Here is a 16,120-nt window from a genome sequence, read left to right on the forward strand (position 1 = left end):
ACACACACACACACACACACACACACACACACACACACACACACACAAGCATAGATATAATAGCACTGTTGCTGTAAGCTTAAAAAGGAAATATAGAAGTATAGCCAAAAATGCAAGTAAGTGATATTTGCTATCAATGATAAATCCTATCTCTAAAACACTGAGAGATGATTATTTTCTAGGCTTTTTCCCTGATCTTATAACTTGAGAATATAACTGGGCTTTAAGGGGAGCAAGTTGGCATACAATCTAGTTTCTCCCTTTTGGAGGCCTCGAAGTACATGGACTGCTCTATGATCAGACTGCTTGTAGACACATCAGCTGTAGACCTTGATGCTTTGCATGAAGGCCATCCTGATTATTATTGTTTCAACCCAGCTGAAGCGGGCTGGTATGAATCACTAGGTATCTGCAAAGGAGACTGCAGCAGGTACCAAAATGATGACTTGTCCAAAGCTAATGCTGAAAAAACTAGGTTTCCTCATTCAGCTATATTTCCTATCTGTACTAAGGAGATGCCGAAGGATAGGCCATGTGCTGTAGTAAAGAAGTGATAGCTTAGAAGCCAGGTAAACGTGAGTTGTAGTCTTGACTTTGCCACTATTTAGTTGGATAGCCTTAAGCAAGTCACTTAATCTCTCTGAGCCTCAGATTCCTTATTTATGTAATAAAGGGATGAGGCTAGAATAGTGATATAAAAGGTCCCTTCCAGCACTAATATCCTGAGTCAAAGTAACAGTCAAAGTTGTATAAATGGGTTTTGTTGTTGTTGTTTTTAATAAATGGGTTTTAATAATACTACCTTTATATGGGGCTATATGGTGTCTGAGAAGTTAAAAGAAGGAATATATGCAGGAGCACCTTGTGAAGGATAAAATATCATGCAGGTATTGTTATTAAAGCACTGTAAGGATTTTTACAAATATTCCCATTTGTCCCCTTTGGCAGAAAAGAGGGAGGAGGTATTCTGGTCTCTAGTAATGAAAGAATGGAGATAAACTTGGATGGAGTGACTTGTCCAAGGTCATGCCAAGTATTAAATATAAGACTAGAGCCCAAGGCTCCCAATTCCTAGCCTGGTATCCTTTATGTTACAATTTTTACCAGATCTTATCATTCTGAGATATAATGTAACGCTGAAATCAGTGCTAGAAGAATTATAGACTCTAAAGAAATAATTCTCAACCCTGGCTGCACGTTAGAATCCCCCAGGGAGCTTTTAAACACAGGTTGCCTGGGACCCCACCCCCAGATATTCTGATTTAATTGGTCTGAGGTGGGACCTGGCCTTTTTGAAAAGCTCCCCAGAGATTTCTTATGTGCAGCCAGGGTTGAGAACCACTGGCTTAAAGGAACCCCAGAGGTCTTTCATCTTGACTTCCCACTGCTTTTATATAAAGAATCTCTCTATTATAGTGGTTCCCAGCTATGGTGTTGGGACATGCTGGTGAGTTGCTAGCAGTTGTGATACACACACACGTATACACACACATCCCACATACATCATATTTGAGATTTTGTCTGTGGCAAGATCTTGCTCCCTCTCTTATATTCTGATCTGCGTCCTGGTGTGAGAGAAAATAGGATGAAGCTAAAGCTAGTGCACATGGCATTCGTGTGAATACATCTGTCATGTACGTCATGACTGTTCTATAATACCACTCCCAGGTGTTTATCTAGGCTCTGCTTGCTTGAAAACAAGCAATCTAGTAGGGGGAGGCTCACAGTCGTGAGACAGGGCAGCCCATTGTATTCCAAGTAGGTGTTGGAAAGTTGTTCCTTGTTGAACTGTCCTATAAATCATCCCAATGAGTCTTGGCTATGTAGAAGTCTAATTGTTCTTCCTTATGATAGCCCTTCAGATGCCACTCTTGTACTTTGGATAAAATAGAGACACATGGACAGGGTAATAGAGTGTTTTTGAGGCATATAATATAGATAAATGTGTAAATGGTCAGAGGACCATACCCAGCCTGTAGCAATCAATGGACCAATGTCATCCTGGCGAGGTGTCTCTAGGACATGTCATAGAACTCTGTGTTTTGCTCTGTCTTATTCAAAGAAGCAAAGTTAGGGGTTTTTTTTTTTTCTGTTATGTCCAGTGTTGGCAAAGGTGACTAAGGCGGGCATTCCTGTCTGTTGTTGTTAGGAGTGTAGTTTGGCATACCTTTCTGGAAAGCAACTTGAAAATATGCATCAAAAGCCTTAAAAATGTTCCTATCCTTTGGCTCAATAATTATACACATAGATATTTATACTAAGGAAATAGTCATTGATATGTAAAAAGATTTATAAATCTTTTTTGAGCATCAAACTATCAGGCACTGCTTCTAGGTGCTGAGGATGCAATAAACAAGACAGGTAAAATCCTTGGCCTCATGAAACTGAAGACATTCTTGTGGAGAGAGACTCATAGTGACCAGAAAAACAAATAAAATAATTTTAGATGATAAGAGATAAAAAGAAAATGTAGTCAAATCATAGAGAATGATGGGGTAGGAAAAGAGTACTTTGGATGAGTGTTTGGGAGAGGCCTCTCTGAAGAGGAGATATTTAAGCTGAGATCTGAACAAAGTGAAGGAGCAAGTCGGGGAAAAAAATCAGAAGAACATTTCAGGAAAAGGAAACAGTAAATGCAAAGACCTCAGGGCAGGAATGAGCTTGGCTTATCAAGGAACAGCTGAAGAGGCCAGTGAGGCTGGAGGATACTGAGAAGTGGGAGAGTGCAGTACAAGGTCGGGTCAGAGGGGTAATCAGAGGCCTTGTCAATCATGGTAAGATTTGGATTGTATTTATGTACCAGGATATTTGCTGCAACGTGATTTTTAATGGCAAACAATTTCTTTCAAAACAATCTTAATATCTAACGTTAGGTGACTAGTTAAGTAAATTGACATTTCCACATGATGAAAGACTATATACAATTGTTAAATATTAAAAATCATGGTTTTGATTTTCAGATTTTATAAAGTACTATATATTATTCTCATAATGGGGGTGAGGGGGAAGATGTTTTAATGGTTTCTTTTACCCTCACAACTACACAACAATGGTGATGGTTGTCCATATGAAACAGGCTCGAGGGCTTGAATTTAACTGTAAATGCAATATGAATCCACAAAGATATGACAAGGGAAAAAAAGCTACTGTGATTTAGGACTCATTAGCAGAACTATGGAGTTCATAACAAGGGAGGTGTTTGTCTCAATCTGCTTCACAATGGTCACACCACATTTAGAAAGTTATGCTCATTTCTGGATGTCACAATTGAAGATGAACTTGGACAAATTGTTATATAGCCAAGGTGGTGAGAATTCTTGGAAACCATGTCATGTGGTGAATCATTGAGGGAGCTAGGTATATTTAGCTTTGAGAGGATTTGGACAGAGTGGGACTGGGGAGTGAAAACGATGCTCAGGGTTTGAACATATATGCTGTGAAAGTGGGGTTAAATTGATTCCAATCATTCCAGATGGCAGAATTTGGTCCTGAGATCAGAAGTTATATAGAAACTGTTATCTCAGGATAAATAGAGCATTGGATAATAAGACCAGGGGTGTTTGAGTAGGGCTTCATACATCAAATCAGGCTTTAGATAGTCACTGAGGTCTCCTCTGACTCTAATCCATCATTCTGAGAGCTCTGTCACCTATATTTGTTCCAAGCCAAACTATCCTTACTTTCTTCCACCATTTCTCTTACAACATCACTTCCTATAATGCTGGTCACCCGCCCCCTTTTTGTTTAATTTCCTCTTTGTGAAGCACATACACACAGTGGACTCCTGAATGTGTGCACAAGGAAACATACTTATTGATAAAATGGGCTTAATATATGGAAAGCGCTTGTAACAGTGCCTGGCACATGGTGATGTCAGCTATTACTATTGTAGCCTTGTTGTAAGTGTGAAATATGGCACTATGAGGAGTATGGGTAAATTGTGGCATACTCATAGTGTGAAAATGAATGGAACAGGAGCTACATGCATCAACGGATGATAAGATACCATTTATATAAAGTTTAAAAGTATGTAAGGTAACTCCTTACATATTTTAAACAAAAACTCATATGTGGTAAAAAAGAGACATGCATGGGATAATAAGCACCTAATTCAAGAGACTGCCCCTGGGAGGGAGGAAGGCAAATGGGATCAGGAAAGCATAGACAGGAGGCTTCAGTTCTATCTGTATTTTACTCATCAACGGAGGGTTGGGGACATGAGTGGGGTTTTCTTCTTGTCTACACTTTTTATATGCCTAAAAAAAATTATGGGGCCCTAAAATAGGATATATCATTTCAAATGGAGTCTGACTGACCCAGGGTTTGCTGAAACATTCTCTCCCTGTGATTTCTGAGCTCCAAATTACTGGCTGACTGGCTTGCTTTTTTTTTTTTTTTTTACATGTTTATTGCAGTATAATTGCTTTTACAATGGTGTGTTGGTTTCTGCTTTATAACAAAGTGAATCAGTTATGCATATGTTCCCATATCTCTTCCCTCTTGCGTCTCCCTCCCACCCACCCTCCCTATCCCGCCCCTCCAGGCGGTCACAAAGCACCGAGCTGATCTCCCTGTGCTATGCGGCTGCTTCCCACTAGCTATCTACCGTATGTTTGGTAGTGTATATATGTCCACGCCTCTCTCTCGCTTTGTCTCAGCTTACCCTTCCCCCTCCCCATATCCTCAAGTCCATTCTCTAGTAAGTCTGTGTCTTTATTCCTGTCTTACCCCAAGGTTCTTCATGACATTTTTTTCCTTAAATTCCATATATATGTGTTAGCATACAGTATTTGTCTTTCTCTTTCTGACTTCACTCTGTATGACAGACTCTAGGTCTATCCACCTCATTACAAATAGCTCAATTTCGTCTCTTTTTATGGCTGAGTAATATTCCATTGTATATATGTGCCACATCTTCTTTATCCATTCATCCGATGATGGGCACTTAGGTTGCTTCCATCTCCTGGCTATTGTAAATAGAGCTGCAATGAACATTTTGGTACATGACTCTTTTTGAATTATGGTTTTCTCAGGGTATATGCCCAGTAGTGGGATTGCTGGGTCATATGGTAGTTCTATTTGTAGTTTTTTAAGGAACCTCCATACTGTTCTCCATAGTGGCTGTACCAATTCACATTCCCACCAGCAGTGCAAGAGTGTTCCCTTTTCTCCACACCCTCTCCAGCATTTATTGTTTGTAGATTTTTTGATGATGGCCATTCTAACTGGTGTGAGATGATATCTCATTGTAGTTTTGATTTGCATTTCTCTAATGATTAATGATGTTGAGCATTCTTTCATGTGTTTATTGGCAGTCTGTATATCTTCTTTGGAGAAATGTCTATTTAGGTCTTCTGCCCATTTGGATTCGGTTGTTTGTTTTTAGGTTATTGAGATGTATGAGATGCTTATAAATTTTGGAGATTAATCCTTTGTCAGTTGCTTCATTTGCAAATATTTTCTCCCATTCTGAGGGTTGTCTTTTGGTCTTGTTTATGGTTTCCTATGCTGTGCAAAAGCATTGAAGTTTCATTAGGTCCCATTTGTTTATTCTTGTTTTTATTTCCATTTCTCTAGGAGGTGGGTCAAAAAGGATCTTGCTGTGATTTATGTCAAAGAGTGTTCTGCCTATGTTTTCCTCTAAGAGTTTGATAGTTTCTGGCCTTACATTTAGGTCTTTAATCCATTTTGAGCTTTTTTGTGTGTATGGTGTTAGGGAGTGAGCTAATCTCATACTTTTACATGTACCTGTCCAGTTTTCCCAGCACCACTTATTGAAGAGGCTGTCCTTTCTCCACTGTACATTCCTGCCTCGTTTATCAAAGATAAGGTGACCATATGTGCATGGGTTTATCTCTGGGCTTTCTATCCTGTTCCATTGATCTATCTTTCTGTTTTTGTGCCAGTACCGTACTGGCTTGATTACTGTAGCTTTGTAGTATAGTCTGAAGTCAGGGAGCCTGATTCCTCCAGCTCTGTTTTTCGTTCTCAAGATTGCTTTGGCTATTCGGGGTCTTTTGTGATTCCATACAAATTGTGAAATTTTTTGTTCTAGTTCTGTGAAAAATGCCAGTGGTAGTTTGATAGTGATTGCACTGAATCTGTAGATTCCTTTGGGTAGTAGAGTCATTTTCACAATGTTGATTCTTCCCATCCAAGAACATGGTATATCTCTCCATGTATTTGTATCATCTTTAATTTCTTTCATCAGTGTCTTATAATTTTCTGCAAACAGGTCTTTTGTCTCCTTAGGTAGGTTTATTCCTAGATATTTTATTCTTTTTGTTGCAATGGTAAATGGGATTGTTTTCTTGATTTCACTTTCAGATTTTTTGTTGTTAGTGTATAGGAATGCCATAGATTTCTGTGCATTAATTTTGTATCCTGCAACTTTACCAAATTCATTGATTAGCTCTCGTAGTTTTCTGGTAGCATCTTTAGGATTCTCTATGTATAGTATCATGTCATCTGCAAACAGTGACAGCTTTACTTCTTCTTTTCCGATATGGATTCCTTTTATTTCCTTCTCTTCTCTGATTGCTGTGGCTAAAACTTCCAAAACTATGTTGAATAAGAGTGGTGAGAGTGGGCAACCTTGTCTTGTTCCTGATCTTAGTGGAAATGGTTTCAGTTTTTCACCATTGAGGATGATGTTGGCTGTGGGTTTGTCATATATGGCCTTTATTATGTTGAGGAAAGTTCCCTCTGTGCCTACTTTCTGCAGGGTTTTTATCATAAATGGGTGTTAAATTTTGTCGAAAGCTTTCTCTGCATCTATTGAGATGATCGTATGGTTTTTCTCCTTCAATTTGTTAATATAGTTTATCACATTGATTGATTTGTGTATATTGAAGAATCCTTGCATTCCTGGAATAAACCCCACTTGATCATGGTGTATGATCCTTTTAATGTGCTGTTGGATTCTGTTTGCTAGTATTTTGTTGAGGATTTTTGCTTCTATGTTCATCAGTGATATTGGCCTGTAGTTTTCTTTCTTTGTGAAATCCTTGTCTGGTTTTGGTATCAAGGTGATGGTGGCCTCGTAGAATGAGTTTGGGAGTGTTCCTCCCTCTGCTATATTTTGGAAGAGTTTGAGAAGGATAGGTGTTAGCTCTTCTCTGAATGTTTGATAGAATTCGCCTGTGAAGCCATCTGGTCCTGGGCTTTTGTTTGTTGGGAGATTTTTAATCACAGTTTCAATTTCAGTGCTTGTGATTGGTCTGTTCATATTTTCTATTTCTTCCTGATTCAGTCTTGGCAGGTTGTGCATTTCTAAGAATTTATCCATTTCTTCCAGGTTGTCCATTTTATTGGCGTATAGTTGCTTGTAGTAATCTCTCATGACCTTTTGTATTTCTGCAGTGTTCGTTGTTACTTCTCCTTTTTCATTTCTAATTCTATTGATTTGAGTCTTCTCCCTTTTTTTCTTGATGAGTCTGGCTAATGGTTTATCAGTTTTGTTTATCTTCTCAAAGAACCAGCTTTTAGTTTTATTGATCTTTGCTATAGTGTCCTTCATTTCTTTTTCATTTCTTTCTGATCTGATCTTTATAATTTCTTTCCTTCTGCTAAATTCGGTGTTGTTTTGTTCTTCTTTCTCTAATTGCTTTAGATGTAAGGTTAGGTTGTTTATTCGAGATGTTTCCTGTTTCTTAAGGTAGGATCGTATTGCTATAAACTTCCCTCTTAGAACTGCTTTTGCTGCCTCCCATAGATTTTGGGTTGTCGTGTTTTCATTGTCATTTGTTTCTACGTTTTTTTTTTAAAAGAATGTATTATATTCAGTTATGTGTATCTTTTTTGTTGTTTTGTTTTGTTTTTGTTTATTTATTTAATTTTGGCTGTGTTGGATCTTCGTTTCTGTGCGAGGGCTTTCTCTAGTTGTGGTAAGCAGGGGCCACTCTTCATCGCGGCACACAGGCCTCTCACTATTGTGGCCTCTCTTGTTGTGGGACACAGGCTCAAGACGCGCAGGCTCAGTAGTTGTGGCTCACGGGCCTAGTTGCTCCGTGGCATGTGGGATCTTCCCAGACCAGGGCTCAAACCTGTGTCCCCTGCATTAGCAGGCAGATTCTCAACCACTGTGCCACCAGGGAAGCCCTCTACATATTTTTTGATTTCCTCTTTGATTTCTTCAGTGATCTCTTGGTTATTAAGTAGTATATTGTTTAGCCTCCATGTGTTTGTATTTTTTACAGATCTTTTCCTGTAATTGATATCCAGTCTCATAGCATTGTGGTCGAAAAAGATACTTGATACAATTTCAATTTTCTTAAATTTACCAAGGCTTGATTTGTGACCCAAGATGTGATCTATCCTGGAGAATGTTCCATGAGCCCTTGAGAAGAATGTGTATTCTGTTGTTTTTGGATGGAATGTCCTATAAATATCAATTAAGTCCATCTTGTTTAATGTATCATTTAAAGCTTGTGTTTCCTTATTTATTTTCATTTTGGATGATCTGTCCATTGGTGAAAGTGGGGTGTTAAAGTCCCCTACTATGAATGTGTTACTGTCGATTTCCCCTTTTATGGCTGTTAGTATTTGCCTTATGTATTGAGGTGCTCCTATGTTGGGTGCATTAATATTTACAATTGTTATATCTTCTTCTTGGATCATTATGTAGTGTCCTTCTTTGTCTCTTCTAATAGTCTTTATTTTAAAGTCTATTTTGTCTGATATGAGAATTGCTACTCCAGCTTTCTTTTGGTTTCCATTTTCATCGAATATCTTTTTCCATCCCATCACTTTCAGTCTGTATGTGTCCCTAGGTCGGAAGTGGGTCTCTTGTAGACAGCATATATATGGGTCTTGTTTTTGTATCCATTCAGCCAGTGTATGTCTTTTGGTTGGAGCATTTAATCCATTTGCATTTAAGGTAATTATTGATATGTATGTTCCTATTACCATTTTGTTAATTGTTTTGGGTTTGTTATTGTAGGTCTTTTCCTTCTCTTGTGTTTCCTGCCTAGAGAAGTTCCTTTAGCAGTTGTTGTAAAGCTGGTTTGGTGGTGCTGAATTCTCTCAGCTTTTGCTTGTCTGTAAAGATTTTAATTTATCCGTCAAATCTGAATGAGATCCTTGCTGGGTAGAGTAATCTTGGTTGTAGGTTTTTCTCCTTCATCAGTTTAAATATGTCCTGCCAGTCATTTCTGGCTTGCAGAGTTTCTGCTGAAAGATCAGCTGTTAACCTTATGGAGATTCCCTTCGTGTTTTTAGTTGTTTTTCCCTTGCTGCTTTTAATTTTTTTAATATATTTTTTCTTTGTAATTAATTTTATTTATTTTTTTTTTAAGAAGTACTGTTTACTAATTAATTTATTTTTTTATTTATTTTGGCTGTGTTAGGTCTTCATTCCTGTGAGTGGGCTTCCTCTAGTTGTGGCAAGCAGGGGCTACTCTTCGTTGCAGTGCACAGGCCTCTCATTGTGGTGGCTTCTCTTGCTGTGGAGCATGGGCTCTAGGCACGCAGGCTTCAGTAGTTGTAGCACGTGGGCTCAGTAGTTGTGGCTCACGGGCTCTAGAGCGCAGGCTCTGTAGTTGTGGCGCACAGGCTTAGTTGCTCAGCGGCATGTGGGATCTTCCCAGAACAGGGCTAGAGCCCATGTCCCCTGCATTGGCAGGCGGATTCTTAACTACTGCACCACCAGGGAAGCCCTGTATTTAATTTTTGATAGTTTGATTAATATGTGTCCTGGAGTGTTTCTCCTTGGATTTGTCCTGTATGGGACTTTTTGTTCTTCCTGGACTTAACTATTTCCTTTCCCATATTAGGGAAGTTTTCAACTATAATCTCTTGAAATATTTTCTCAGTCCCTTTCTTTTTCTTTTCTTCTTCTGGGACCCCTATAATTCAAATGTTGGTGCATTTAATGTTGTCCCAAAGGTCTCTGAGACCATCCTCAATTCTTTTCATTCTTTTTTCTTTATTCTGCTCTGCAGTAGTTATTTCCACTATTTTATCTTCCAGGTCACTTATCCGTTCTTCTGCCTCAGTTATTCTGCTATTGATCTCTTCTAGAGAATTTTTAATTTTATTTATTGTGTTGCTCATCACTGTTTGTTTGCTCTTTAGTTCTTCTCGCTCCTTGTTAAATGTTTCTTGTATTTTCTCCATTCTATTTCCAAGATTTTGGATCATCTTTACTATCATTATTCTGAATTCTTTTTCAGGTGGAGTACCTATTTCCTCTTCATTTGTTAGGTCTGGTGGGGTTTTGCCTTGCTCCTTCATCTGCTGTGTGTCTCCCTGTCTTCTCATTTTGCTTAACTTACTGTGTTTGGGGTCTCCTTTTCGCAGTCTGCATGTTCGTAGTTCCCATTGTTTTTGGTGTCTGTCCCCAGTGGCTAAGGTTAGTTCAGTGGGTTGTGTAGGCTTCCTGGTGGAGGCAACTAGTGCTTGTGTTCTGGTGGATGAGGCTGAATCTTGTCTTTCTGGTAGGCAGGTCTACATCTGGTGGTGTGTTTTGGCATGTCTGTGGCCTTTTTATGATTTTAGGCAGCCTCTCTGCTAATGGATGGGGTTGTGTTCCTGTCTTGCTAGTTGTTTGGCGTAGGGTGTCCAGCACTGTATCTTGCTGGTCGTTGAGTGGAGCTGGGTCTTGGCATTGAGATGGAGATCTCTGGGAGATTTTCGCCGTTTGGTATTACGTGGAGCTGGGAGGTCTCTTGTGGAGCAGCGTCCTGAACTTGGCTCTCCTACCTCAGAGGCACAGCCCCGATGCCTGGCTGGAGCAGCAAGAGCCTGTCATCCACACGGTCATGTGGCTGTAGGTAGGAGGCCTCAGTTCCTTGCCATGTGGATCTCTCCTTAGGGCTGCTTGAGTGTCCTCATGACATGGCAGCTGGCTTACCCCAGGATGAGTGATCCGGCCCATGGTCCCCAGGACTGTTGCGGCTTTGGCTGCTGGGGCCCCTCCAGAGCCAGCAGCCTCAGTGAGGCCGCCCTCCGCTCGGGCTCTGGGGCAGTTCAGTGACAGCGGAGGGAAGAGACCCCAAGCCAGGAGTTCCAGCTCTGTGGAAAGGCGGACTCCATTCTTGCTTGTGGGATCTTAGTTCCCCAACCAGGGATTGAACCTGGGCCCTTGGGCCATCGGCAGTGCAAGCTCCGGGTCCTAACCACGACCACCAGGGAATTCCCTGCACCAAACTACTTTTAAGCCAGATCTCCCCCACCCAACATTACATTTATATGGCTGATTTGGGGGAACTTAATGCCAGACTTACATTTATCCCTGTTATAACTTTTCTGTCTGCTTCCAGCCCATAATTCCAGCCAGTCAAAATATTTTTGAATTGTGATTCTATTATCTTACATATTAATCATCCTTCCAGCTTTGTGTCATTGTTACAGCTGATAAATATGCCTACCTTGTAGACTGGCTATGAGATTCAAATGAGATTTTGCATTTCTGTATATGAAAGTACTCGGAAACTGTAAAGTGCTATACAAATGTAAATGATTTTATTTCATATCATCAGTGATTTATTAAAATGTTGAATGATTAAACTGCTGAGGACAAAGCCCAGGCTGACACTAAACAAACTGTAGAAATGTGAGTTGGATGAAAGTACAGCTGGGTAGATCTAAAGATACTGAGCAACTATACTCAGTCCTTAAATATGCCTAATTCTACTCCCATTCATCTCATAGTTCTTCACTTTGGCCATAAAATCACCATGAGGATCTTTGTCAGTTGCCCTGCATTATTATGGTATCCATCCAATCCATCTTTCAAGGATAGTATCCCAAAAGTGTGGCATGACTTGTTCTTAGAAAACCTATGGGGGTTCTTGGTGATCATTGTTTCACTAAAGAGAGGACTGAGGAGATAGAAGCTTAGTAAAGTTGATGGTACTTTCCAGTTTTTCTAGAATGGCCTAAGAATGAAGGGAAGGTACTTCAAACCTAGTCTTCTGACTCAGTAATGTGTCTTTCTACAAACCTGCTTTGCAGTGTTCCTGCAAGGGCTGGTGTGGGAACAAGCAGTGCGGGTGCAGGAGACAGAAGTTGGACTGTGGCGTGGACTGCAGCTGTGACCCCACAAAGTGTAGGAACCGTCAGCAAGGCAAGGTAGGATCGGTGCTGTCGTCCCTCACCATCCTTTCAGATCTCCCAGCAGTTTCTGTCCTTTTCTTCTACCTTCCTTCCTGAAAGCCAGAGTCTCCTGCACAGCCCCTCCCACCCTTCTTCCCTCTGCAACCAGAAAAAGACATTTCGCTTCTCAGTCCTTCTTCCTTGCTGCTAACCTGTCCACACAAACCCTTCAGAAGCCACAGCCTCTCCCAGGAGATTCCCAGATATGCAGTTCCCCACCCCTAGCCTTGGCTGTAAAATTTCTGTACAGTGTCTAAGGCACAAGCAAGGAACAGTAGAGCAAGCATTTACAGGCATACAGCCACGCAGGATCAAACTAGTCCAGAGGCTTAGCTGGAATTGTAAGGGCCACGTGCTGAGGTAGAAGTTTCCAGGAAGGAAGTTAATCCTTCTGACATCTTGAGACATTAGTTACTTAGACCTTCTCCATGGGAACCAGCTATTCCATGGCTCTAGGAAAAGACCCACAGGAACTTGGTCTTTCTGATATTCACTGTTCTGAGCCAAGTTAACTGTAATTGTTCTTACATTGCTCCCAGGGATAGCAGACTCAGGGAAACAAAATGTGTACTGAGAAGTGTAGCACCAAGCAGGTCAGATGCCCGAACTTGCCTTATGCCTACCTGTGCCCACGGCAAAAGCTCATTCCTACTGCTCTCTGTGTGATACACAGGAATTTTAGCAAGACTAGTTCACTGTGCATTTCTTAACCATCTATATGGGCGCAGTTTTGCCCTGGGTCGTCCATTAAAAAAACTTCTGAGGTAGGTAATCATTAGAGGACTAAAGTGGCAAGCTAGAGGTCAGGCTAGGAACTGTAGAAGTAGCATTGCAGAAGGACCTTCAGGATTCTCTATGCCCATGCTTTTCTCAATTTGGGTTCTAGAGTCCTATAGTGGCTCCATGGAAGTGCTTCCAGGCAGAGGAGTGTGGCCCAGCTCAGTTTGACCCCGTGCCAACCAAAGCAACTTGCTCTTTACTTGTTTATATATCGAGTTTCCTCTTAGAATTTCAGTTGGAAAACCACTGATCTAGTCCAATACTGCCATTTTACAGAGAAGGAAACTAAGGCCCAGAAATAAGCTTAAGTGACTCGGTGTGATATTATACAGCTGGTCATGGCGGCTAAGATTAGACCTCAGGCTTCCTGACTCTTAATCCAGTTCAGTTTCCATGACAACAGGCTATAATTCTAATCCAAGCTCTACCACAGAGTAGCCTTGTTACCTAAGCAACTTCTCTCTCTTGGCCTCAGCTTCCTCTCTGAAAGGAAGACCAATACAGGCAACACTCTGTAGAAATGCTAAAAAGTATATTGTAGATTGGGGAGGGGAGAGGATTAATCAAAGAAATGACCAAGGCTCAGCCTTGTTTTAAACCATGCCTCATGATGTGTCCTGTGCCGCTCTCCTACCCAGTCTTTTGCCTTTAGAGGCTGCCTTTGAGCACTGTGACCTCCCCAAGCAGGGTCACCCTAAGACCTGCTTACACTGACTGATGAGGCCCTCAGAGCTAGTACCTCACTGGCTGAAGGGGAGCAGACTGATTGTGTAACCCTAGTAGCTGAATTTCTAATATCCCTGTCTGCTTGATTCTCAGGATAGCTTGGGCACTGTTGAGCGGACTCGGGATTCTGAAGGCTCCTTCAAACTGGAGGATCCCACAGAGGTGACCCCAGGATTGAGCTTCTTTAACCCTGTCTGTGCCACTCCCAACAGCAAGGTAGGTGGCCTAAAAGCCAGGTGTTTCTAAATGTATTAGCGTCCGTCTCAGCATTAGCACTGACAGAGAGCTGTGGGAGAAAAGGAGGTAAAGGTACAATCAGCTTGCTGGGAACTGGGAACCGGGCATCTGCTAGAGTCTGGTTTTTTCAACAGAGCTATTTGGAGGGTCACCTCATACCATTGGGAGTGTGCTAAACATCTGTAGTGGCTAGGCTGCGCTGAGCCTCTGTCCCTACCCCAGATCTAGTCATATAGCTGTCTCTGTCCTTCCTAGATCCTGAAAGAGATGTGTGATGTGGAGCAGGTGCTATTAAACAACACGGCTCCAGGTGCCTCCTCCCTTGGCCTCCCAGAGTCAAAACATGTAGCAACAGAATCCCAAGAAAATAAAGCTCCAGGGAAGAAAAAGAAACGAGCTCTGGCCAGCAATACCAGCTTCTTCTCTGGCTGCTCCCCCATTGAAGAAGAGGCCCACTGAAGTTGGACTCATCATATCTGCCTCGGTCTGGCTTGGGAGATGCCTTCAGGTTGCAGCCAGAAGGGGTTTTTTTTTCACGATTCCTCTTGATTTCAGGTTTCTTGCTGTTGAAAAAAGGAACAGCACGTTACTGAAAAAGAGGGAACCTTTGTTGGATGTTGGCAACTTCGTGTCCAGAGGGAACCTTTGTTGGATGTTGGCAACTTCATGTCCAGAGCCCCTGACAACTACTCTCCTCTCCAGAAGGGTGCTAAGCTACCTGCTGAAGACAGAACCAACTGACCTTCCTGATGACTCATGAGGAACCAGTCCTCAGTACAATCTAGCTGTCTCTTACTCATGAGCAGTTAGGGCTGTGTCCCAGTGGGAATGAGACCAAGGCTGTCTTATCTTTAGGTTATCTCAGTTTCATGGCAGAGCCTAGCCTAGGTTGGAGGCCTGGCACAGATCTTCACGCCACCTCCAGAATGGCGCTGGGATCTTTCTTGTCTCTGAATTTCAAGTGTTTTAATAGTACAATCAATTGTCTTTCAAGTTGCTGAGGTAAATGAAATCTTTTTAAATGTTAATGTTAAGTAAATAAATAAATCTTAGTCCATCTGCTGTTCGGAAAGAGTCTTCTGTGCTAGCGGGAGAAATACAATTTCAACCTGTGTTCCTCCGCCCCTGGGAAGCTATTAAGGAAAGTCAGTGCAAGTGCCCAAGCCCCACTGCCTTGTAGCAGCCCTCATCCCCTGAGGGGAGTATGGAGCAGCAAGTCATGTGTCTTCATGTTTCTCTGTTATCTCAGGAGGTTAGAATAATGCTAGCAAGGCCAGTGGCCTGACCTTCACTGTAGAGGCTGCCTGACCTCCAGATTTAGGAGGAAGGAACCATATTTACCAAGCATCTCCATGTGCTTGCCACAATTTTATTTGCTCCTCACAAAAAAGTTCAAGGTGAATAGGTCTCATTTTGCAGATGAGAAAACTGAGATACAAAGATGTTAAGTCACTTCACTAAAGTCACAAAGTTAACGAGTAATCGAGCTAGTAAGACTTGAACCCAGGTCTGACACCAAAAGTTCTTAGCTGACTCTAGATCGGCAGTGATGGCCATTACTGACAGCCTGCGGCCTGATTTGGAGTCGCCTGGGCATGGGATCGTACTGCTGCCCAGCCCCTGGACAGCACTACACTTACACCCTGCTTCCTCCTTTGAAAGGGAAGAGGATGGGCACGGCTTACTCCTCACTCTGCATCTGGGTTCTTCATCTCTGCTTAAGGCGAAAAGGGAACCAGCCCTGGCCCTGCAGCCTTCTCAGGAGTTCACAAGCCCTGAGCGTCATATCCATGCATTCTGAATCCCAGCCCCCTGCCCCGAACAAAGCTCCCAAAGTACACCCCAGAATTTAGCACATGAAAGCCAAGACTCCTCCAGAATCCAACAGAGTCCAAGCAAAGGAAACTGAAGGACAACCTGCCTAGAGCGAAGCCTTTGGGACTAGGTGACCCTGCAGCCCTTTCTGGCCTCCTGCCAGCAAGCAGCCTTGCTTCTCTTTGCATTTTAATGCCGAGGGAGCAAGGGAGCCTTTGCCATTGCCAACTAGAGCCTCTGGATACAATGGGAAGGCAGAGAAGGAGGGGGCAGGCTCTTGGCCTAAGAGAGCAGGTCTTCCTTCTCACTGTTCCAAATCCAGTGCGTTTGGGGGGAGGGGTAAATGAACTTATCCCCAGAGAAGACATTCTTTCCCACCAACACTGCACTAGCCCCCAGGCATCGAGCCACTGCCTCAGCCAAAAGGTTGAGAGGGAAGGTCAATCAAGCCAGCCCCCAGTCCCTG

At 42.0% G+C, this 16,120-nt stretch overlaps 1 protein-coding gene across 1 annotated transcript in view; it reads left to right on the top strand.

The window, feature by feature from the left end:
• Nucleotides 1–14,895, top strand: part of KIF4A (kinesin family member 4A) — a 126,245-nt gene extending 111,350 nt beyond the window's left edge. The window contains exons 28-30 of the mRNA XM_029239920.1: nucleotides 11,956–12,072; nucleotides 13,696–13,818; nucleotides 14,095–14,895. Of these exons, the coding sequence (XP_029095753.1) occupies nucleotides 11,956–12,072; nucleotides 13,696–13,818; nucleotides 14,095–14,298 (444 nt within the window). The 3' untranslated portion in view covers nucleotides 14,299–14,895. The remainder of the gene's footprint in view (nucleotides 1–11,955; nucleotides 12,073–13,695; nucleotides 13,819–14,094) is intronic.
• The last annotated feature ends 1,225 nt before the right edge of the window (nucleotides 14,896–16,120 follow it).

Source organism: Monodon monoceros, unplaced genomic scaffold, assembly GCF_005190385.1.
Source record: "Monodon monoceros isolate NGI ecotype Baffin Bay Population unplaced genomic scaffold, NGI_Narwhal_1 Super_Scaffold_22, whole genome shotgun sequence".
NCBI classification, from domain to species: Eukaryota; Metazoa; Chordata; class Mammalia; order Artiodactyla; family Monodontidae; genus Monodon; species Monodon monoceros.